Source organism: Monodelphis domestica, chromosome 4, assembly GCF_027887165.1.
Source record: "Monodelphis domestica isolate mMonDom1 chromosome 4, mMonDom1.pri, whole genome shotgun sequence".
NCBI lineage: Eukaryota > Metazoa > Chordata > Mammalia > Didelphimorphia > Didelphidae > Monodelphis > Monodelphis domestica.
Window position 1 is genome coordinate 328,374,349 of NC_077230.1, and position 24,341 is coordinate 328,398,689.

The 24,341-nt window shown below is 39.1% G+C and overlaps 1 protein-coding gene across 1 annotated transcript in view; it reads left to right on the plus strand.

The window, feature by feature from the left end:
* The window catches only part of ME3 (malic enzyme 3), a 309,466-nt gene that overhangs the window by 216,537 nt on the left and 68,588 nt on the right, over nucleotides 1–24,341 (plus strand). The window contains exon 7 of the mRNA XM_007490831.3: nucleotides 17,087–17,190. Within this exon, the coding sequence (XP_007490893.1) occupies nucleotides 17,087–17,190 (104 nt within the window). The remainder of the gene's footprint in view (nucleotides 1–17,086; nucleotides 17,191–24,341) is intronic.

The following is a 24,341-nucleotide window of genomic DNA, read 5'->3' on the forward strand; positions in this document are numbered from 1 at the left end:
TTGGGGAAATTATGTCCATTTTTAAAATATAATTTTGAATCTTGGAGGCCCAACTGGGACTTTCTGCAGAAGAATGTTGTCTAAGTCCTTGGTATTCATGACCATAATAGTCTTTTGCCAAGTGGAGTATATGAGTTTGTCTTTCTGTTCCCCCATCTGGGGCTAGCCTTCAACAAAATTATGAACATTTGTCCTCCACAGAGATCAAGCTCCTCTTCTGTGCCCCCTCTCCACTCTTCTTGTCCCCCTTTCCTCTGTGTCCAAGTGTCTAGTGCTTTCAGTTTGACCTGAGACTGCTGCCCTGTCCTCTAACACTTAATCCTAACCTCTTAGGTTTCAAATTTATTCTCCATTTTGTCCTGTCTAATCCTAATACCAAAATAAAAACCTATCAACCACCTCCCCATTCTCTCAGGGGAACCAGTCTCAGGGAGGTAGGAAAAGGAAAGATGTGAAGGATAATGGAAAAAATGAGGGAAAATGGTCTCTATGGCCTTTTAGGTACCTTCTAACTTCATTCCAAAAGCGATAGAACTTCTCATGGAGGAAAGCCCAACACCAGGAAAAAGATAGTCCACAAACTAGTGGGTGGGTGGGTGGGGCAGTGGGAGGGATCAAGATGATACAGGGGCTTTCCTAGAGTTGCTTAAATTCCAGCACTTCCATCCAAGGCTAGCATGATCTATTTAACAAAATGAATTCAGCAATCTAGCCATGAGAACCCAAGAACTGGCATATAAAAAACACCAAGATGGGACCAAAAAAAATCTCAGCCTGGCATGTACAAACCTGCTTTCCTGTGGTCAGAGTGAGGAAACCAACACGTTTACAGGAGGGCTGTTTGGAGTGGATGGTGTGGCAGCCAGCAAAGGTTCCCAGGTGGTTTGGGCTTAATTAACTTCAGGCGTCTGTCCTGAGGCTGGCTGCCCTCAGCCCTAGACAAAGCTATGGCTTTGCATCTGTTAGTAGTTTCCGTACCCATGACTCTGACTCAGAAGAGATATTTGGCCTTGCCAATAAAGACATCTGCAGGGATATTTTTTCAGTAAAAAATACCACATCACTGAATATGGCCAGCTCAGCAACTGAGGTCCAGTGACTCCCCATTTTTAAAAAATGGAGACAAATTCAGGGCCTGGGTGGGGGGAACAACTGAGACATGGGTCCTGTGGGCTGAGCCATTTAGATTTGAACCATAGAGTGAATAGAGTACAGAATAAAACAATTAGACTGTCATCCCTAAGGATCATGGGGAAGTAGTATGTTTATAAGAAAAAGCCTGAAATAGAAATTAGGAGACCTGAGTCCTATCCCAGGCACTGCCACTACATAGCTAAGGATCATTGGATTGGTTCCTCATTGGTAAAATTAAAAAGGTTGCACTAGACCCCCCAGCTCAGAGTAGATATCTCTGAAATCTCTAAAACTGGCACAGTCTGTGGAAAGAGTATTGAATTTTGTAGTCCAAAGTCTTGGCTTATAATTCTGGATCTGCTACTTTGAGCAAGTAAGTCATTTGGGTCTCAGTTTCCTCATCTTTAAAATGAGAGAAATATACTAGATGATCTCTGAGATCCCTTCCCCCTCTAAATACTAGGAGTTATAATCTATAATTGTTTCTTTTTAATCCCTTTGTCCCCTCTTCATACTTTACTCTTAACAATAATAAATTATTCATCAATAATTTTTAAAATTTCCTTCAATCTTTTTCATACCTCACTTTTATAAAACAGTCAGTAAACATTTATTAAGCTCCTACATTGTTCCAGGCACTTAGTGCTGAGAATACAAAAATAGGCAAAAGATGGTCCCAGCCCTCCAGGAGCTTATATTCTAAGAAGAGAAGACAGCACACAAAAGGAAAAAGGAAGCTGAGAAGCCGAGGACACGGGGAAAGTGAGGGAAGGCTGGGAAAGATACTCAATTTGGGGGCATGGTGGAAAAGTCCAAAAAAGCAGCCAGGGGGAGAAATAAGATTATCTAAGCTGAGCTCCCTCCTTGAGTAGAGATTTTGGAATTCATGGCTCCACCCTCCACCAATCAGAGGGGCAGAAGGTGATTGAGTAGGTAGAGAACCAAGGATGATGTTTTTCCCAATAATATAAGGATTATTTATATTATAATATTTATTTAATATTTAAGTGAATTAATTTAAGTGAATTAATATTTAAGTCACTTAAAGTGACTTGCCCAGGGTCACACACAAGTAGTATCTGGGAATAGATTTGAAGTCAGGCTCAACACTATCCACTATGCCATCTAGCTACTCCAATTAGAACTGTTCAAAAGTGGAATGGAATGCCTGGGAGAGATAATGAGTTTCTCATCACTGGAGATTGTAAGGATGGGGACAGGGAAGATTTGGAACCCTGAAATGAGGACTGAAAGAGAACCAGTGGTGGTTGAGGAGCAAAGATTTCTGGGAGGAAAAAAAGACCAGGGGAGAGGCAATAGGCAGCCCTGTTATACAGTCTACACAGTCTGTGGTCTGAAAGGGCAATTAATCTGCCCAAACAGATTTCTCTGTCCCTTCCCAGCTAAAATAACCCTTTCTACTAACTTATTTATCTGTTTGGCCTAAGAGAATCGTGAAGGAATAAGTTCAGGAAGGACAAGGGAGCTATGCTCTCCCTCTGAGAGTCCACAGCCCCCCCTCCCCCTTAGAGGTCTGAGATGTCTTTTCTTCAGGTTGAGGGAAGTAGGAGATGTATGTTTAGAGGGGGATCAGCTATAAGCTTGAAGGAAGAAGCAAGATCTCAGGTGGCTTCAGTGATTCCTCAGCCCCCCCCCAAAACTGGTCCTGACAGGTCCAAGTCCCAAGTCAGAACTCCAGAAGCTCCTCAGAATTCTCCCCTGTTTTTTCCTCCCAGAAGTCTTTGCTCCTCAACTGCCACTGGTTTTCCTTCAGTACTCATTTCAGGGTTCCAAATCTTCCCTGCCCCCATCATTACTCGTGGAGAATGGGTATATCATATGGGGGGCGGGAGGGGGGTTCTTTCCCTGGTATGAGTTGGACTAGCTGACCTCAGCTCCTTCCAGAGCTGAGATTCAGTGTGGAAGCAATTTGGGCAGGGATGAGTGATAACAGGAGTTAAGAATTTTCAGATCCAAACTCATCCTTTTCTATATCCTTCTCATCTTGATCCTATGAGGACATGAGGAAGGCAAAGGGAGACTTTTAGGAGACTCCATTTTACCAAACAGAAAACTTAACCCTTATAACTGAGGGGATTTACTCAGTATTCCAGAAATAATTTTTTCCAAAACCCTGATCTTCTGTGTTAGAATTAATAGAAATAGATTCCAAGGCAGAAGAGCAGTAAAGGCGAGGCATTTGGGGTTACACAACTTGCCCAATGTCATACAGCTAGGAAGAGTCTGAGGTCAAATTCAAACCCAGAACCTCTTATCTCCAGACCTGGCTCTCAATTCACTGAGCTACCCCCCAGAAATAATTTGATAGCCAGATGCCCAGTGCCTTCTCCCTCAGTCCATTCAAGAATACAGGTGGGTCCCCACATTAAGAAAAATGAATATACAAAAATCCAAACTCATGAAACAGTCAAAATAGAACGAGGGGGATTATTCCCTTTACAAAAGGATTCATGGTGATTGGTGTTATAGTTGAGAGAACTCTAGACCTACAGTCAGGAAAACTTGATTCCAAATTCAACCTCAGATAAAGTTACTCAGCTACCCTGGGCAAGTCATTTAACCTCTATCTGTCTCAGTTTCCTCAACCATAAAATGGAGATAATAATAGCACCAGTCTCCCAGAGTTGTTCTGAGGATCAAACGAAGTACTATTTGTAAAAAGCATTTAGCTCAGTACCTGGCACATAGAAGGATCTACAGAAATGATGATTTCCTTTTCTTTCTTTAAATAGTGACTGCTAGAATCCAAACAGGGCTAGAAGGGGTCTCCAATCCTCTTGTTTTACAGATAAGGAAACTGAGCTCAAAAGTGGTAAAGTGGCTTCTTGAGGTCACATATTTTGTAAGAAGGGCAGGTCCAGGACTTCATCCTCACATCTCCTGACTCCAGGTTTAATGCTTTTTCCACAGTTTCATGCTTCTCCCTTACACAGGACAATTCCAAATAATGACTCACTTTGCAGTATCTCTATTTGGATGTACCTTCTCATGAATGCCTCCCTCATATAAAGCAGGGCACAGTCAACCAATCTTTGGCTTCTGTGTCACCATCATCTTTCATATCCACCCATTCTTGGTGCTCATATACCCCCCCCCACACTGACTCTGGCCCTCATTACCTTGTACCTGAAATAGTGAGACCTCCTGATTAATCCTCTGCCTCTAGTCTCTCCTCTCTCCAATCCATTCTCCACACAGCTGCCAAACTAACCTTCCTAAGGTACACACATCTGACTGGATCACTTTCCTGCTCAAAATCCTTCAGTGGATTCCTAATAGTCCCTAGGATAAAATGCAAAGCCCTTAGCTTGGCATCAAATTTATTCATCTGCTTCTGATTTACCAGTTCAGGCTTATTTCACATTACTCTCCTTCACTGTCTCTACATTCCAGCTCAACTGGGTTACTAGCTGTTCCCCCAAATCAGGATTCTGTCTCCTGCCTCCATGCATTCAGCCAAACCATCCCTTCCTGCCAGGAACACACTGCCTTGTCAAGCACTTTTAAAAATCTCATATTCCTTTAAGGCTCAGCTGAAGCCGTGTCTCATTGACGCATTCTACTTGTTAATGCTCTCTTCCTCCTCAAATTACTCTATGGCTATTTGTTTTTAAACATGCTATCTTCCATACCACATCTCCCGGTAGATTGCAAGTTCCTTGAGGTCAGAGACTCTTTCTCCCTTTCTTTTATCCTTTCTCCATCCTCCTCCTCCAGTACCCCTTTCCTTCCTCCCCTTCTTCTTTTCCTCCTCCTTCTCTTTCTCTCTCTCCCCCAGAATACACAAATACAATATGTGTATATAGCCTTACACAGTCAGTGAATGTCACTCAATAAGCATTATTACATACCTACTGTGTGCCAGGTACTGTTCTTAGTACATAACTAATAAAAATCTGTTGAATTAAATTGCCTTCCTAAGATCCATGGCACTGATCTTTCAATCTGTGTGCATGTGTTTTTTAAGCATCTAATAACCTGACTATGCATACCTCCATAAAACTTCATAAAGTAACAAGAACAGAGCCCTGGTCAAAAGCCACAGGAAAAAAAAAATAGATCACATAGGGTTCCTGTAAGAGGAAAAACATTTGCCCTTAGTGGCTCTGAAATTCTGAGTCCATTTTACCTGCCAAACCAGGAAAGGTTTAAAATAATAAATATATAGGGCAGTGACCTTATGGAGAAGGGATTTCCCACTAGGATGTCCTATGACTAAGTTCCTGAGGCAAAGAGTTGAAAGGAAGGGAGTCCTTTCCTGATTACTCACTTCAGTCCTTCAAAATATCCGGTCCCCTGGCTCACCTGGCCCTCCCCAGAGACCACATAAGCCACTATGTCCTACATGCCCAGTCTTTTGTTTGTTTTATTTTTCTTACCTATTACTATTATTACTATTTTTCCTACTTCCTATTTTTCTTCTTTCCTCTGTGTCTCTCATGCTACCACCCATGCCATGAGCTCTTGCTGAAGATCTCAAGTAAATTGTAGTTATGGTGTTCTTCATGGGCTCTAGAGGACAGGGTATCTAGCAGACAGAATCCTCAAGCTTCCCTAGATCTTTAGAGATGCACCAGTCAAACTCGGTGATGTGCTAACTGATCTAAGAGGGTGGATTCATCCTGGAGTGGTACAGTGGAGAGGGCCATAGGAGTCCAAAGATGGAGCTCTGACATTTACTCACCTTTCTTGAGTATTTCATTTTATCCTCTATCGACCTCAGTATCCTTATCTGTAAAATGTTTTCCCTTCACTAATTCAAATTCAGTCTCTCTACCCAGACCTCAATAGATAGTTGCCTAAATTGCTTTAGCCAAATAATTCATCATTCGGAGTCAAACTTTTGGTGATAAACTTTTCCAAAAATCAGTCAGACTGATCCTCAGCTATAGATACATCGTCTATCACTGAGCTTAAGTTCTTACAATGATGAGTATAGAGAGGCAATGTGGTACTGTGGATAGAAAACTGGCTTCAGAAATGGGAAGATCTGGGTTTAAACTCCACTTGACACGTTAACTATATGACCCCAGGTAAGTCATTTAACTTTTCAATGCCCCAGACAACTCTGTAAGTGTCAGAGGTGTCAACTTGCTTCTTCTGAGCATTTGCCTTGTGAGAGTTCTTCATAAAATAGCCTTTTAAGCAGATATACCTTTGACATTTGAACAATATGGCCAGCCCATCAGAGCTTCACTCTCTAGAGAAGTGATCTTCAGAATCCTCCTAAGGCAATTCAAATGGAAGCAATTCAAGAATGAGATCAGCATAATGGTTCTTCAGATCTTCAGTTTGGTTGGCAGCCCAATACTTCTTCTCTCCCACACTTTCCATACACTAATAATAGTAATGATATTTAGGACCCTCAGTGTTAATAGACCATCCAGGTCTGGATGTGTTAAGTATATAAACAGTATTTTAGTTATGTGGACTTATTAGCTGGTTCCTGGACTCAACTTTCCATGGCTTACCTCTGTGTATTCATGCAGGTCTTACTCTGCACCTGGAATATATTCCCTTCTCATCTCTGAATTTCATAATCTTTCTTTCTTCAAGGTTCAACTCAACACCCTCTCCTAAAATTGTTAATGCTTTCTCACTTCTCAAATTTTCCTTGAGCACTTTGTCAGACCTCTTTACTGCCCCTTATCCCCACTCCACCCCCAACTTGAATTATACATTGGGCCATTGTATTCAACTCCATTATGTGTGCTATATGAGTGTATATAGTAAAAGTTATGCTAAAGGTAAAATGTATTTTATATTTAATCTGTATTAACTATATAAGCTCTGTGAAATGGTAACATCTGTCAAAACAGATATCCAGGTATCTCTCCAGTTTTTTGAAGGTATAGGCATTAAAATTTTGTAAAGAATTTATAGTATTTGTATTGAAATTTTCTCACTGTTGGGAGAAGATACCTGGAGAGAGATGCCCAAAGTGAGATTTCAGTAAAGACAATGTCTACAGAGGCTAAAAGGACTGCAACTTTAAAAAGGTTAAGGGAAAGCATTCAGATGCAAAATAGACTTTGGATGCTCACATGCATGCCAAAATTGCCTATGAAGATGCCAACAAAGTACCTACCTCCAAGTCATAGGCTACATTTTCTCAGTTGTCTCTTTAGTTACTCATAAATATCACATTCCCAAAGAAGTAGAAGAGGTAAAAAGAAAATACTGATCATCTGAGAGGACATGGAATTGTTTATAGAAGAAAGAGCATTTTATTTGGAAGAATTGGTTAAAAAAGAAGTGAGCCGTCTCCTATCCTCTGCCCAAAGGTGGCTGCCAACCCCAGATCTGATGTTCTAAGGCAGCATTGGTGAAGATGTGGCACACATGCAGAACTGGCACTCAGGCTGCTTCTCTGTTCCCCTCTTCCCAGTGCACAAGGACATTTTTTTCAGACCCCACTCCTTGGTCCAGGGTCCCAAAGCAAGCACTTTCTCCCTCAACACTCTCCTGTAATCCCAATGCTCACTGACAGTTTGAATTTAACCTCTGGGCACTCAAACTCAGAAAAGGTTCACCTCCCAAGTTTCTAAGGGAAGAAATTTCTCTTGATCCTAAGCTAAGGGCTGTTGATTTAGCTAAAAGATCTGTAGAACTATAGCTGGGGATGTACTGGAGCTAGCTTGCCCAACTCCAGAGAGTTTGTTGTTAAATTGTGAACATTTACACTTTGGTAATTGGCAAATGAGGCAAATCAGGGCTTCATTTATGATTTGGTTGATTTCTAGACTTAGAAAACAATGGGAAAAAATACAAATTCTGAAGATTAAATTTAAGTGTGCTGTCCAGCTCAGCTATGACTATTGCTGAAAAGATCCCTGTAACACTGAAGCTGAAGATGGCTAAGTACCCTTTGGTCTAGCTAGTGGCTAGCAGTGGACAAAAACTTTAACTGCTCTTGATGAATGAGCCCAGGGCATTGATCTATGTTGGTCCTAACTAGTGGCAGAGCAGCCTGCCCAGCATCATCTGGTAGCCATTCCCCTCATCACCTCCCCAGCATTATTGAGCATGGAGCAGCCAGCCCAGGCTAATCCAGAAACCTGGTGAAGAGTCAGTAAAAGCACTGAGTGACCTGCTCAACCCAACCCAGCAGCAGATAGGTCCATACATATGAGACATAAGGCCTTGGGAGAATCAAGCTCAGATATCAGTCCAGCAGAGAAACCATGACTTGGGATGAGCCAGCCTTGCTAAACAGGGGAGAAACTGATAAACTATGCAAGGACTCTCTAGAGAGTGAAGAGACATCAAACTGCAGTTTCTGAGGTATGAGTTGCCTTAAGACATGTATGCATACTTACTACTGTACTTTGGATTCCTACCTACTCTTGACTCTTCTTAGACTCTAGGCATGTTTGTGAGAAAGTAAGCCATTGGTATTTGGAAATTTTATTTGTAATTACTGTTCTTGCTATGCTATTTGAATAAGTGCTTTTGCTAAAGATCTACTTGAATACTCTAGCTGATTGTTAAGGGCAAGTACATTACTGGGGGCTTGTAAGCTAGTGGGTGAGAGGAGAGGCACCCATGGAGTTACCCTTAGACCCCTGAGGATAGTAACTGCCACCCCTCTGGGAACTCAGTGGGCCAATGACAGTATGGGTGGGATGAGTTTACCCCAATAGAGTTACTTAAAGTATTCAGTAATACAGCAGGGATCAGAACTTAATCTCAAAAGTCATCTTCAAAAGGAACTGGTCTGACTTAAAGGAAATAAAGTGGAAAAAATTATTGCTGTACATTTTTACCCTGAAATAAAAAGAAAAAATAACAATTCCCCCCAGTGGATCCTAAAAATGAAAAATCTAATAACTGAAATTCTGAGTGGAGATTTCTCTAACAGGTCTTTGCAAATGCAAAGGACCCAACATTTCTCCCAGACAAGGTCCTATATGTATTAACACTGTACTTACTATCCCAACCAAGGTATCTGCTAGCAATTCAGGTTCCCAGAGATCTGCTGCTTATCTCTTTCTCCTGGCTTCATCTAGCAGTACTCCAGAAGGACTGTAGTATTTTTCAATTTTTTGTAGTATCAGCTCAAGCCTTAATTCCAGTATATTCCCAATATTAGTCACCAGTGATTGCTTCCCCAATATCATTTGCCAATGCCCCCACCCCCAGAGCTTTGGCTCATAAAGATGCATTATCTGCCTTCCCAGAATTCCTTTATCCTTGCCTAGAACTGAGTTTAGGGGAGAGGAGAGGAGATAAACCACAATTACTCTCTGCCATATAGAAGGAAAAAAAGAACTTGCCTCAAATATCCTATCTCTGTGTCTACCACATGAGCTCTACTCACTCACAGTGATCCCTGGGCTTAAGAACCTGTCTCCAAATGAGAAATGTTGGTGTGCTTGTTGCTATGTTTGATAAATATTTTTCTAGACCAGGAGGTCCATTCGTTTCCCAGCTTAAATCCACCACATTCTGATCTGGCGAGTGAGGTAAAGTGGGGATTGGGAGAACCATTTTGATTTGAAGACTTTTTTTTTTGCCAAGAAAAATCTTAAGGAAATAGCAGTGAAAGAAACCCAAGAAACCTGGGGCAGTAAGAGAGGAGGGATTGAGAGAGGATTCTTGATGTTTTTAAAACTGTCACAGAACAGAAGGTGGACTTTGACCTTCTTTTTAAAAGCAGGCATAGCTTACTATTACAAAATCATAGAGTTTTCTCTCAGACTTGTCTCAGTGCCTCACACATAGTAATAATTCATGTTGGATTAGGTTAAATTGGCCTTAGATTAAAGGTCATTAAGTAAGGAGAAAAGAGCCCTAGACTGGGAGTCAAGACCTGAACTTGAGTTCTAGCTCTGCCACAAATTATGTATGTGACTTTTAGAATCATAGAATCAACCAATCAATCAATGGGAAATCTCGAAATCTAACTCTCCTGTATGCCACACACTATGTTAGGCATTAGCTCTTTCAATATCTTACCTCAACAACCAATTGACATTTATTAAATGCCAACTATGTTACAGTTTCCAGCTCATTTTATAGATGAGAAAACTGAGGCAAACAGAGTTAAATGATTTGCCCAAGTCCACACAGCTAGTGTCTTAGGCCAGATTTGAACTCATGAAGATGAGTCTTCCTGATTCTAGGCCCATTTCTCTATCCATGGGCACCTAAATTGCAGTAACTATGCTAGGTAGTGAGAGTACAAATATAGAATATGAAATTATCCTTGACAGAATATAGATGTATAAGTATATAAAGAGTAAATATAAGATAGTACAAGGTAATAGTCTTTAACCTCCAAGTGAAGAGAGTATGCATTCTAAAATATAGATGTATAAATCTACAGAGAACAAATATGTCAGTTAAATACAGGGTAATATTCTTTACTCTCCAGGTGAAGAGGGGGAGTACATTCCAGGCATCAGAAGCAGGCAGTGCAAAAAAGGCACATAAGTGAGATATGGAGTGTCATTTATGAGGCACAGAGAGGCCATTTTGTCAGGACTAAAGAATACAAGAAGAGAAATCATGTATTATAAGACTGGAGATATAGACTGAGACCAACCTATGAAGGACTTTAATTTATGTTTTATCCTTTATCTTAACGACAATAGGGAGCCACTGGAATTTATTGACTAGGGAAAGAAAATAGTGAGTTCTATATTTTTTTAAATCATCTCTTTATTCTATAGACAAGAAAACTGCCAAATATATTAAAAGATTGTTCATACACTTGCTTGGTGATAGATCCAAGACTTGGATTCAGTCTCTTGCCTCTAAGACATTTGTTCTTTTCACATTACCATGCTTCCTCTCAAAATTGATGCCATGTAGCTATAAGGGAGAAAGAGACCTTTATCACAATGCAGGGAAATATTTGCCAGCTCCACCTCTCCCCTGCTTGGACATAATGGTAATGGACAGAATTCAGTCCCTCTAATTTGCCTGTGATTGAAAGATTTAGGGGACTTTCCCTAGATATAGGGAGAAAGGTATAAATAAAGAATAGTCAAGCTCTTGATAGCTGTCAAAAAAATGAAAAGGTATTTAACCCTAGAGCTGAAATATGTATTGATTACTCTCAGAGGCATGTTGATCTAGGTCAGTTTCACAAAAGAGCAGTAACACTGTCCAACCCCTTTACCCCCACAATTGCATGAATAAGAAGCCTTGGCAGTCACCAACATCTCCAGCAGATGGCTTCAACAGTTCACTGGAGAAACAATGAACAGGAACTGAAGAAACAGAAAAAGAGAAGAAGGAAGAGCTTCACTGGATGATGATTACAGAGATAGAGTGTAGCATCCACTGTAAAAGGAATTAAGTCTTTAACCTGCTATACCTTGTGTTTCTTGGCTCTGACACTTGTATATCAAAGGGCTATAGTTATGATTGACATGTTACCCTTAATATGTCCCTATAACTTTAACTTGACCTTGATTGCCCACTTTCAGTATATGTTTCTGGTTACTAATTTTAGTTACAGTAGGTGAGTGAGAACATGGAAAAGATAAAAAATGAGATAATTAACTATTCTTGAAGTTCAGGTTAGTTTCCCTCCAAGAAAAGAAGGTAAAGTACTTGGGGGAATATTGTTCTACTATCCAGATAATGAAAGAAGTGTTACTTAAAGCAATGGTAGAAGGACTTTGATGTAAAAACCAAAAAGAAAAATAATCCAAAGAGGGGGAAGTGAATCTTGACATATTGGGGGGTTGGAGGGTAGGAAAGTTTTACACAGAAGAAAAGGGGAAAGACTAATGAACACTTGGAGTTAATAAACAAATCTGTGAGTATTTTCAAAGAGAAGGGAACTAAACCCTAAGGAAGCAGCTGCTTGTCCTCCAAGGAACATTGATGTGACTTCACCGGTGTTTTCAGGACCAATGAAGGTCAGAGGAAGGAGAGATAAGTAATGATGACTGGCATCTTCCTGTTAAGAGATTCTGAGACAATGTTTGTCAAACCACTAACAATAGAAAGGTACACAGTCTTCCCCAGACATATATCAGAGACAGAGAACTTCCCAAGACTTGTCAAAGTGTATGAATACTACCTACTTCTGATGATTCACATGGGAGTAAGTGATATTGCCAATGGAACCTTGTTAAGATTATGTTAAGATTGTTAAGATTATGAAGTCTTGAGCAAGAGACCTAAAGACCTTAAAAGGAATAACTAGTGTTTTTATCAGTATTTACTGGCAGAAGGCAAAGGCTTCTGAAACATGGACATTTGTTACAAATGAACATTTGATTAAGAAGTTGGTATTAGACAATAGAATTTAGACTTCTGGACCATGGTTTAAAACAAATGAATGATAGTCTCCTGTCTGGGGATAGAATATATCTAAGAAAATCTGGTGAAAATGTTTCTGCCTAAAGTATTGAGAATCAGGAACTGGCCCCTCCAAATTCTAATTTATAGTGAAGAAAAACACAAAAATCAAGAATACTCTGAACATGTACTCTAGAGTTCTGAAGAGCGTGTTTCAAACCATTGACAGAAGGAACAAGCGATCCCATGGATTAAAATTCCATAAGGGAAGGTAGTATTGAAGGAATGGGAAGCTTTTAAGAATGAAATATTGAAAACGCTAAAAAGAGAAACAGTGAGGATTTTAAAAGTGAATTGTCTAAAGAAACAAATGTAGATACACAAGTAATTAACTGGCCAATATGTTTTGAAAATACATGTACAGAAAAGGGAAGCAAGAGAAGTCAACAGATGATGTGTAAAAGCATTGCAATCCTACACAAATAGAGTCAGCTATAAATAAACTCAGAATGATGTGAGTTTGGTGAGTAAAGGTAATGAGGATTTTAAAAAATCTTTTCTTTTTACCTATGTTTAAGGAAAGAAGAAGGCTTATAGAAAGGATAGGACTGCTGATTGGGATGAATGGGACAATGATAATTGACAATGGAGAGAAAGCAGATCTTGCTCAATTTTATTTTGTTTTATTTTATTGTTTTTTTATTATAATTTAATAATAAAGCAATGAGATTTATTACTAGGGAAAACTGAGAATGTGCTATGAAAAGAGTGGCTAGTGAACAACTTGAAAAAGAGTTGGTGCTTGAGATGAGCTAATATGATGCCAACCAGAACAAGTCATGCCAAACCAACTTTATTTCATTTTTAGGTTTACGTTAATAAACTGTTAGAGAAGGGAAATAAGATAGATAATTCTTGTGGAAAATGTGAAGAGATATGGGTGAGGTAATCGGACAAATATATGGATTCAGAACTGGTTCAATGGCCAGACACAAAGAGTTGTCACTAATGTTTCAATGTAAGGGATCTGCAGTGCTATCTCCCAGGGATCTGTGTTGTTTGGCTTTTTTTTCCCAAGTAACAACTTGGGTAAATGCATAGATGCCTTTGCATAGAACACTTAAAGGTTATCATGCTGAAAAGGAATTAATTGCATTTGTTCTATTTCATTCCAGAAGATGGAACTAGGAATAACAGATAGAATTTACTCAGAGAAAATTTAGGCTTGATATAAGGAAAGATTTCCTTGCAATTTATATTTCTTTAAGCATTTATCATAGACTAATTTTCAGTTTCCTCACCTGTAAAATGAGTTGAAGAAGGAAATGGCAAATCACTCTGTATCTTTGCCGAGAAAACTCCAAATGGGGTCACAAAGAATCAGACAGGACTGAAATGACTGAACAACAATTTTTATTATATAGGCAGTGTAATATATTCAAAACCAGGAAAGCTTAGGTTCAAATCCTGATTCTAATACATTGACTATGAAACCCTGAAAAAGTCATGAAACCTCTCAGTGCTCTAGACCACTTCATAACACTATAATTTACAGAGAAGAGGCTGACCTACATCAGTAAAGAAAGTTTCCTCACCCAGGAGATTCTTATACTAATGAAATCAAAAATTGTCTAAGTCCCAGTTATCTGTATATATGTTTCTCATTCCTAGAAAACAGCCTCTTTGAGTGTAGGAACTGTCAATCTTTATATTAAAATTATAGAATCCCAGAATTATAAGGGATTTCACAGATTAATTGTTCCAATCTGAGCTGGTCTCTCGTCTATGATATCATTGTTTAGTGATTTTTCAACTTCACCTTCAAGAGCTGCTGTGCTAGGGAATCCACCATCTGTTGAAGAAGTTCACTTTGGACAGCTCCAATTGTGATGTTTTTCATCATATTCTGTTAAAATCTGCTGCCTAACAAATTCTACCCATAGTTTCTAGAGTTGTCTTTGGTATTTAGAAGAAAAAATCCTAATTTGCCTTTGAAATGATTGCCCTTAAAATACTTGAACAAAGTTATTGTGTTTCCACTAGTACCTAACACAGTACACTACATATAGAGCTTTATAAATATTTGTTGAATGAATAAATGAATTTGATGTCAACTCTCTCTGAAACTTTTTTCCAAAGAAGGTCATTTTTGCTTTTGTTGATAGAGGCTTTCTCTTTAAGGTCACCTTTATATATATATATATATATATATATATATATATATATATATATATATAGAGAGAGAGAGAGAGAGAGAGAGAGAGAGAGAGAGAGAGAGAGACAGACAGACAGACAGACAGACAGATAGACAGACAGACAGACAGACAGACAGAATGAGTGAGAGAGAGACAGAGACAGAGAGAGAATGAGTGAGAGAGAGAGAGAGAGAGAGAGAGAGAGAGAGAGAGAGAGAGAGAGAGAGAGATGGAGAGATGTAGGGAAACTAACTAAGAGGAAAGAGATCAAATTTAAATCATTTAGAAAATTATAGAACTCAAGCCATAGAGCCTGGAAATCTTATCTTTAGCTTTCCTTGTTCCAGCCACAGATGGGCAGCATAGTTTCTAGGGCTATCTCGTCCTTATTGTCAAGTAATTTTCATCTAGACCTAGGTTTACCACATGGCCTCCCGAAGGTTTGTCCTTGACTGTCTTTGCCTTCTAGTATTTCTCCTCAGCAATTTCATTTACTCCCATTGCATCAACAATTTCTCTATTTGGTGACTCTCATTTCTGTATCAGGGGATCATAGATCTATTCCTGAAAGGAAACTTGAAGGCAATCTACCCTAACTCCTTCATTTTATAGAGTAGGAAATGAGAGCCCAGAGGGGTTAAGTGATTCCTGTCCTCTCTCCAGTTAGGAAATATCAGAAGTAAAATTTGAAATGAAAATCAGGCCCTCTGATTCTTCTGGCCCTGAGCTGTGAGCTTGTGTGATTTCTAGACCCATTTCTCCATTTGATTTTCAGGATACCTCCTGAATGTCCTCTTAGTATTTCAAACAACATGTCCAAATTCATGCTCATTATTTTTCTTCTTCCTCTTCAGATGTCACATAGCATTTTGTTTTGCAACTCTATAATGCAATTATCATGTAATGTTAAGATTATAATTATCTGTGCTTTGTGACATACTGTAAACACAACTGGGGTAGGGGACTGTGTCAGTCATAAACTTAGATATCTCTCTAAACACTTCAAAAAAGAACTGTGCGCACAGTAGATAATTGAATGTTTGTTGAATGAATGAATAGATAGCAAACAGGATGTCTTTGGAAAGGATCTAATATATGAACCTCCCTGTCAGCACAGAAACCCATTCATTTTCTCCTTGGATGCAAAACTGGTGCCCCTTCTCACTTCTCCTAACGACTCAACCTGGAATTCAGGCTGTTACCCAGGAAAGTGGGGGAGGGTGGAGATAGAGCTTTCATCCTCCCTTCATTTGCAGGATGGGGACAAAAGTTGCAGGATGTTACCAGATGGGTCCAATTAAACATTTCACACCTTCCCTAGCTTGGCTGCTGATTCCCTTCTCTGTTAATAATCTGGAAGTCATCTGGCCCCCAAGGAAGTAAATAAGTAGCCATATTCTAACTTAACAACTCTTACAAGTTCACAAATGTTATATAAACATATATAATGGGCTATACTCAAATGTCTTTTTAATCAGGAGGACACATCTATCATCCTCTGACCTCTCTAGATCTCCCAACAGTCAGTTGGCTAAAATAGCTAATCATAGGTATTTCAGGCACTTCTTGAAAATTCACACAGGTAGTGACATTTGTTGAAGAGGAAAAAGTAATGGTCTTCCTCCCCCCTTCCCTTTGTTTTCATGTGAACCATAACTATTTCTGAATGACCTTTGGTATAAAATGTCATTCTATGGGAACAGAACCATACAACCTTGCTCCAGAACCTTGCTCCTGCCTATTGTTACAAGCCAAGTGGCTTTTGGTAAGGGGATTTTTCTACCTGTGTAATCTTGGTCAAGCTACTCCACTAGGCAGTGCCTCAGTTTTCTCAACTGTTAAATAAGGTTACATCATATGGTCTCATAAGTCCCTTCCAACTCTAAATCCTCAACTCCTCTGACTAAACAACTGAATTTATTTCATGCCATAGGGAGCAGTATGTTGTCACAGAAAAGCTCTGCCTCTGGAGTCAGTCTGGGTTCAAGTATCACTTTGGATGTTGACTTCCTGTGGGCCTCAGTTGCCTCATCTGCAAAATGAAGGAATTAGATTATATGTCCTCCGACATTCCTTCCAGTTATAAACTTGTGGACCTCTGAGCCTATGAACAATTGCCCAAGGCAGTGTTAGTGGTCCCAAAAAGGGCACTGCGATGAACTCAAAGTCCAAAGTGCTGTGCCTAGGGCGTTGGGTTAGAGACATGGTAAAACCTTGACTAAGCTGGAATCCCCCTGAATCACTTCAAGATTTAAGGCCCTCTTCTTCCTTTTAAGGTTCTCAATCCTCTACCATGCTCCTACTCCATACTCACAACTCATAAAACTACTCAACCTCCAGCTGAGTAGCCTTAGTATCCTCAGGTAGGAAGGACCATATTGGATGCAGCTGGGAATGAAGAGGCCAGAGACAATTGCTGGGACTGTAGAAACCCCTGCCTGATATATTCACTGAAAGCAGAATTGTGTCTGTTCTAGGCCCTGCTGAAAGACCCTCTGTATATTGGACTGAAGCACAAGCGTGTAAAGGGGAAAGAGTATGACGAGTTGATTGATGAGTTCATGCAAGCAGTGACTAACAAGTAAGCAGGTCACTTTTTTTTTACCTCATTTTTGAAACAGGACGTGCTGGGTATTCTCCTTTTCAGATATAATCAAACCTAATGTCAACAGTGGTTGGGACCAGTACATAAGCAAGAGCCTCTAAATGCTGGCCCCCTGGGTGGTCTAGAAATTAAATCTTCACCCTGAGTGGTTGTAGGCACCAAGCCAAATGTGCTTGTTCACTGCAAAAACCTGGGGTAGTTGGAAGCAGTATAGAGATAATGACTCTATGACGCGGGGGCTCCTCTGTTGTGAGAAGTAATTCTTAACCTTTTTATGTCATGGACCCCTTTGTCAATCTGGTGAAGACTATGACCCTTTCTCAGAATGTTTGTAAATGCATGAAATAAGACATGATTACAAAGGAAGACAAGTATATTAAAATTCAGTTATTAAAGTATGTTTTTAAAAGATCATAGACACCAGCTTAAGAACTCCCAATCTAGAATGAGGTACCCCACTTTCCAGAAGGAAAACTACCCCACCTCCAGACAGTCTGGGTTGGTTTCTATGTAAATCATAGAATCTCAGAATTTGAAAGGACCCCAGAAGTCATCTAATCCAATCCTTACCTAAGTGAGGATTTCTTTCACAATGTACCTAGCAAGTGGATTGGGGGCCTTCACATGAAGATTTCCAGTGAATTTGAAAAAAATCACCTCCTGAGATGGCCCAATCTTCTTCCAGATAATTCCAGGTGTTAGGAAGATTTCCCTTAAATCGAGATTGCCTCTTTCTATCTTCTACTCATTGTTTTGAGACCAAAGAGAACAAGTCCAATCCCTTTTTCATATAACAGTCTTTCAGGTTCCTAGAAATTTGGAAATCATGCTCCCCTTCTAAGTCTCCTCTAAGATACAGGGAGGTGAATACTGTTATATGGAGGAGGAGAAAGAAGGAAATGTGCCCCCCTGATTAAATGACTTTGGAAAGAGTCCTGGTACATTAGCATGCATTTTCCACCTCCACTTGAGGGACCAGGTGATATTAATGTGCAGCCACCCGGGCTCTTGACTTGTAAGATTTATGAGGTGTTGTCCCTCAAATGTTTTTTTTTTCTTGATTGGCTCTTTGCATTGAAAGGAGTCCTAAAAGTGATGGGAATTGGCCTTTTCCTCCTTCCTGAATCCCTCTCTTTGACAGGCGCCAGCCACCTGTCAGTCTTCATTGCCACTTTAGGATGCAGGCTTCTCCAGTCTGACAAAATGCTGGCACTCTATCCCCTGGACTCCCTGGGCAATTCAATCAGAAATATCCAGGCAGTTTTAGAACCTCCCCTGGCCCTGCCTATGTACTTGACTGTGTGTTAGCCTCAGCTGAAAATTGCCCTGTTTCCCCAGCATCCTTTAAAACGTTTGTAATGGGAATTCCAGTAAGAGACCCCAACACTAGAACAGGACAGTAGTTATACCAGATAAGTAAATAGTTTCCTCTGCCCCTAACAAGGTAAGTCCTAATCATAATGTTAAGGGAGTTTATCTTTGGTGTCTCTGCCTTAGAAATACTACATTTTCTTTTCATGAAACTCTTGTAATGATAACTTTCATTTGCTGTAAAGCACTTCTCATGCACCCTTTCATTTAACCTTCAGAACAACTCAGTAATTTAAGGAATACAAGACTTTTTTTCTGGACATGAGATTTTATGGGTATAGGGAGCTCCTAATAAGGAAATCCTCTCCACCAGTACAGATTCACAACTCTTCTGAAAGATATAGTCTCTGAGAGTTATCTAGGGTAGCAAAAAATCAAGTGACTTACCCAGGGCCACAGAACCTTATGTATGAAGAAGGATCTGAAAACAAAATCTTCCTAACCCCAAGGTAAGCCGGGTTTCCATACCGCCTCATGATACAAGTATTATTGACCATGTTAATATTTTACAATAGGGGAAACTGGGGCTCACCAGTGAAGTGACTAGGAAGTGTCATCAGTTAGGAAGTGGCAGAGCCAGAACTCAAAAGTCTTCTGACTCTAAATTCCATGTTCTTTCTTTTTTTTTACACGTCAATACAATTTTTAATAATAATTTTCTGACATTTTGTGATCAATGTTCTCTTCTTTCTTCCCTCTCTTCCCCCTTCCCCAGGATGGCAGGTGATATGATATAGGTTTTTTTCTTGCCTGGCCCTTTGCATTCAAAGGAGCCCTATAAGTGCTCCTGTGCTATCATGCAATATCTATGTACATATTTGTCATGCTGTGAAAGAAGCCACATTTTGCTTATACAAGAAGAAATTCATAAAGGAGATAAAATGAAAAATGGTGTGCTTCAATCTGCATTCAGACTCCATCAGTTCCTTCTACGGTGGTGGATAGCTTTTTCACTATGAGTCTCTTGGAGTTGTCTTAGATCTTTACATTTCTGATAATAGTTGATCACAGTTGATCATCATACTTTATTGTTATTATAGTTTTGTTGTATACAATGTTCTCCTGGCTCTTCTCACTTCACTTTACATCACTTTACTTCACATATAAGTCTTTTTAGATTTCTTTTTATGATTGTCCTGTTTGTCGTTTCTTATGGTGCAATTGTACTCCATTACAATTATATTCCACAATTTATTTGGCCATTTCCCAATTAATGGACATCCCTTCCATTTCCAATTCTTTGCCACCACAAAATGAGCTGCTATAAGTATTTTTGTACAAGTAGATCCTTTCCCCCCACCTTTGTTCTCTTTGGAATATAGACCTTGTAATGGTATTGCTGGGTCAAAGGGTATGCAGAATTTTATGGTCCTTAATCCTACATTCTTTCTATTACAACATTCTGCCTTGTTGCTTCATAGACCTCAACAACCTGAAACTGTCATCCCTGGCCAGAAATCCTTATGCTTTTCCTACCACTTCCCAAAGTTCTCTCAAGGCTACACTGAATTTCACCTCTCCTTTATTTGATTCCCTTCAGCTTTAAGATGACCTCTTTATGTCGGCTAATCAGTAATCATAATTAATGTGTTTCATGAGGCAGGATGGCAGCATAAGGTAGTAGAATTAATAAAAAAGATAAGGGATTCAAGTGATTGGCAAGTACTATGGACATGATGATGACCACTCTGAATATCAGTTTCCTCATCTGGAAAATGAGAATCTAAAACTGGATGACCTACAATGTTCCAGCCTTAAATGTATAATTCTATGACTCTATGCTTGGAACCAGTCCTAGAGCTCATACTACTGGGTCAAATAGAATAAGAGAGAAATGGGAAACCCATTTAACATTCAGATATGGACCTGGTTAAAAAAACCTAAGAGATAGATCTTCCATCAGTTCCTATAAGATGCCATGAAATGCCTTGAAGTGAAGCTTTCAAAAGGCATTGTGGGGGTTCCATGGCTTAGCAAAGAATAGCAACCTAAGAGAGGTAGGATGATGTAATAGAAAGAGCTCTCCCCCACCCACATACCTCCTTTGAATAAACTAGGTCAAAACTGGATAATAATTGTCAATAATTAACAAACTTGGACATATACAAAGAATGGTAATGTGGATGGACTTGAGATCTGGCCTGAGGCCCTGGATATCAGCATACAAGAGTTATAGAAATCATTTCGTTACAAGGTAGGAAAAGATAGGAAATATATTGTAAATAAATAAAGCATAATAAATCCCAATTTATTCATATGCTTTGAAGCATAATATAAAGATGAGTTATTATTAAATGGCATAAAATATTTAATGAGTTGAAACCCAAAATAAGAGAAGCAATCATAAGAGAGAACTTAGCCACCTCCAATTTGTTAAAGGCACTAGGTCTAGAATTACTGCATTCCCAAATATTAAAGAATTGATCATTTAAAAAATATTTTATTTTCCCTAATTATATATAAAAATTATTTTGAACATTCATTTTTATAATTATGAGTTCCAAATTCTCTCCCTCCTTTCCCTCCCCCTCCATTGATAAGGTAAGCAATTTTGATCAATGATTTTTTGTTGAGCCATTTTCAATGGTCTTTAAAAATTCATATGAAACTGAAAAGGTAGCCTAGGGCTAGATAAGGACAAATATTTCAATTTCCTCCATTTCCCCAAGAAAGGAAGAATATGAAAGCTTCAAACTAAACAAAATTCTAGACTATCTTTTTAAATGGATGGCTTATGAGCTATCCTTGTGAAAAGAAAGACGGTATGGGTAAGAGTCAGACGGGACATCATTAAGAATAAGTCATATGGAGCAGGTAGGTGGCTTGTGGATGGAGGGCCAGTCCTAAAGGCTCTGGATTCAAAGGTTCTGGATTCAAAGTTGTGCTCAGACATTTCCCAGCTATGTAACTCTGAGCAAGGCACTTAACTCCAGTTGCCTAGTCCTTACCATTCTTCTGTCTTGGAACTAATATTCAGTATTGATTCTAAGACAAAAGGTAAAGATTTTTAAAAATTAAGTTTATTTAATTAATTTAGAATGTTTTTCCATGGTTGCATTATTCATGTTCTTTCCCTGCTCTCCTCCTACCCCTCTCCCATAATCAATAAGCAACTCCATTGGGTTTTACATGTGTCATTGATTAAGACCTATTTCCATATTATTTATATTTACACTAGGGTGATCATTTAGAGTGTATATCCCCAATGATATCCCCATCAGCCTATGTGATCAATAAACCTCTAAAAAAATATAATGCTCCTTGCAGAGAGAAACTAATTTCTGCCTCAGATGCCTCAGTCTCCCCGTCTCCCCTAAATCTTAACTGTTACATAACTGCATCTTCATCAAGTCTATTTTTTACAGTTATCATGTCTATCAAAATTTCAAGTGACACAAATCCAAAAGTGACAGGATGACAAAATTGGGATCTAAAAGGATCTCAACAGATTAGAGTAATAGTTCAAATCTAATTAAAAATGTATGAGATCAATCATTAATCAGCAAATATTTATCAAGCATCTACTATGTGTCAGGCACTGTACTAAATACACACTCAGAGTACAAAAAAAAAGGCAAAAGATAGCCCCTGCCCTCAAAGAGCTCATAATCTAATGAGATCATTATAAAGGCCTTTTGTGTTCAGAAGGTAAATTCATGAGTTTTATAGCAACACACAGTGAGGGAAAGGTCTGGAGAATTAATGCAGTCTGAGAAATATTATACACATATATGAATCAATAGTATCAAATGACAGCCAAAAATGTTCATCTATCTTCAGCTGTGTCAAGAAAGCCAGAGTGTCCACAACAAGAAGATAAGTGATCTGATGTGTTCTGTTTTTGTCAGACTATCTATGGAGTTTTGCGTTCAATTTTGAAAACCACATTTTAGGATGGGACTTGGCAAGTGGGAGGGTAGAGAACTACAAGGATGCTGAGGAAACCATGCTAAAGTTACTTAAAAAAAATTGAGTTGCTTAACCAAGAGAAGGAGGAAACTAAGTGGCAAAGTGAATAGTGCCAGACTTGAAGTCAGGAAGATATTTCCTATATTTAAATCTGGCATCAGACTCTTACTATTTGAGTGACTCTGGACAAGTCACTTTACCCTGTTTGCTTTAGTTCCTCATCTATAAAATGAACTGGAGAAGGAAATGGCCAAAGACTCCAATATCTTTGCTAGGAAAACCCCAGTTGGAATAACAGAGTCAGAAATGACTGAAAAACAACTAAAACCTAAGAGAGGATGATGAATGATGGACCTGATAGTTGTCTTATGGAAGAAGGATATCAGAGTTGTTCTACTTGGCCTCCAAGGATAGGACAAGTAATAAATGGATGCTATAAAGAAGCAAATATTAGCTCAATAAAAGGGAAAATCAACTAGTGATTAAAGGTGTCCAAATGTAATAGAGAATTTCCCATCACTAAAGGTGATCTTAAGCAAAGGTATCAGAAACATGGGGTCCCCAGGCTGCACGTGGCCCACAACACTTCCAAGTGTAGTCTGAAGCAGATTAAGATGTAATTGGGAAATATTTAACAAAATAAACAAAAATACAATTAAAACATAGGTAATATAACACTTTAAAACTAAGCCACTATGTGGCCCATAGGAATTCTTTATGAACATTTTAGTGTCCCCCATTCCTATTTGAGTTTGACTTTTGTTGTTCCATCATTTCAGTCATATCTTATTCTTTCTGATCTCATTTGGTAAAGATACTGGAGTGGTTTGCCATTTCCTTCTCTAGCTCATTTTACAGATGAGGAAACTGAGGCCAACAGGGTTAAGTGATTTACCTAAAGTCACACAGGTAGTACCTGAGGCTGGATTTGAACTCAAATCTTCCCGACTCCAGGTCCAGTGATTTATTTATTGTGCCACCTAACTGCAATGATCTAAAGGAGACTAAGTAATAACTTATTAGGCATTATCATAATGCTATGAGCTCTCCATGTAGCACTTTAAGATGTTCATTGTGTTTGACAAGTAATCCAGAAGGCATTTATTGAACACTTACTTATGTGACAGTCACTGACAGTGCTAAAAAATAAAGATATCATAAAGGCAAACATATAGCCCCTTTCCCCAAGTAGTTCATATTCTATCTCATTTGATAATGAAGATGTTTAATTAGAAGCATCCCACTTGTGAGAGAGGTTGAGGAGGGAGGTCCTGGGTCAGGTATGGGCTGGATTAGGCGAGTTTGTGGTACACTGAAATTCTGTGAATTTTAGTATCTGAGGACTGCTTGAGAGCCCCCAGCACTTTCTTGACCTTTGGAAGGGCTGTTGCTTATCTGATGAGTGAGTCAGTAGCAATTCCATAATCCCCTGCAGAGAAGTCCTTGCTCTTCACATAAGGAGGTTAAATAAACTAGAATATAAGAAGCTTTTTCCACTTATCATGAAAACCAGTTCACAGTTGCACAGAAGCCCAGCCAGTCACAGAACAAACCCTGATGAGGAATGCACGTCAGTGAAGTGGAATGTATCTGATTTAGGAAAGATGATTTATTGAAAATTCATTGTTCTGACTTATGAATAATACAAAACAGATGTTTCTCCTAGTTACTATGGATGGAGAACCCACTAGTCACACTAAGGGCTCCCAAGAGTTTAATGATCACAAAATAAAATGCCTGGGGGGTGAGTCAGAAGCTCTAGGGTTAGAGTGAATGCATTTTAAGGAAGAACCTTGGGAATTGTTGAGTTCCGGTTTCAGGATCAGTGCGTCTTTCCAAACATCCCA